This window comes from Palaemon carinicauda, chromosome 2 (assembly GCF_036898095.1).
Source record: "Palaemon carinicauda isolate YSFRI2023 chromosome 2, ASM3689809v2, whole genome shotgun sequence".
NCBI classification, from domain to species: domain Eukaryota; kingdom Metazoa; phylum Arthropoda; class Malacostraca; order Decapoda; family Palaemonidae; genus Palaemon; species Palaemon carinicauda.
In genome coordinates this window covers 59,969,407-59,969,923 of record NC_090726.1, presented here as the reverse complement: position 1 = coordinate 59,969,923, position 517 = coordinate 59,969,407, and the positions used below count along the sequence as shown (strand labels likewise).

Sequence of the window (517 nt, the reverse complement as noted above, 5' to 3'; positions counted from 1 at the left end):
TCGTCTGTGGCAATTTGGTCACTTCGTGAGGCACTCTCTGAGTAATGGTCTTGTGGAAAAATGGAAGAAGACAATGGCAATTGGGTCCCAGTAGTATGATCGTTTATCTGAAGGTCGCAGCTAATCAGAAGTGTCTCCATTACTACAAGCAGAGTTAGAACGGTCTTCTTACACTTGGCCATGCTTGATGAGAAGGATTGCCTGGAATGGGGTTCAGTTTTCATCAGATAAAAAAAAAAATATAGTTTACAGAAGCAAGATTTACAGAGGTTCTCAGATTATAAAGTTCACTGGTAGTTCAAATTAAGGAGATAGAGATAATTATTGTAATAAGAGAGCATAAGATCAATCTATAATCTGGGAAATAATACTTTCATACTTAAGAGCAGAAGGCAGAATATGATTAACGAGAGTATTTAGAATAAGAGAAGAACAAGGACATATATTCTTCAAAGTAATCCTTTCCCTCCACTGCCAGTCTTTGAAATTCTCTTCATATCAGTCTATGTTCCCCTGA

The 517-nt window shown here is 37.1% G+C and overlaps 1 protein-coding gene across 1 annotated transcript in view; it reads right to left on the bottom strand.

Moving 5' to 3' along the window:
- The window catches only part of LOC137616934 (uncharacterized), a 6,732-nt gene extending 6,550 nt beyond the window's left edge, over positions 1 to 182 (bottom strand). Inside the window, exon 1 of the mRNA XM_068346810.1 lies at positions 1 to 182. This exon is cut by the window's left edge and continues 10 nt beyond it. Within this exon, the coding sequence (XP_068202911.1) occupies positions 1 to 182 (182 nt within the window).
- Positions 183 to 517: the final 335 nt, after the last annotated feature.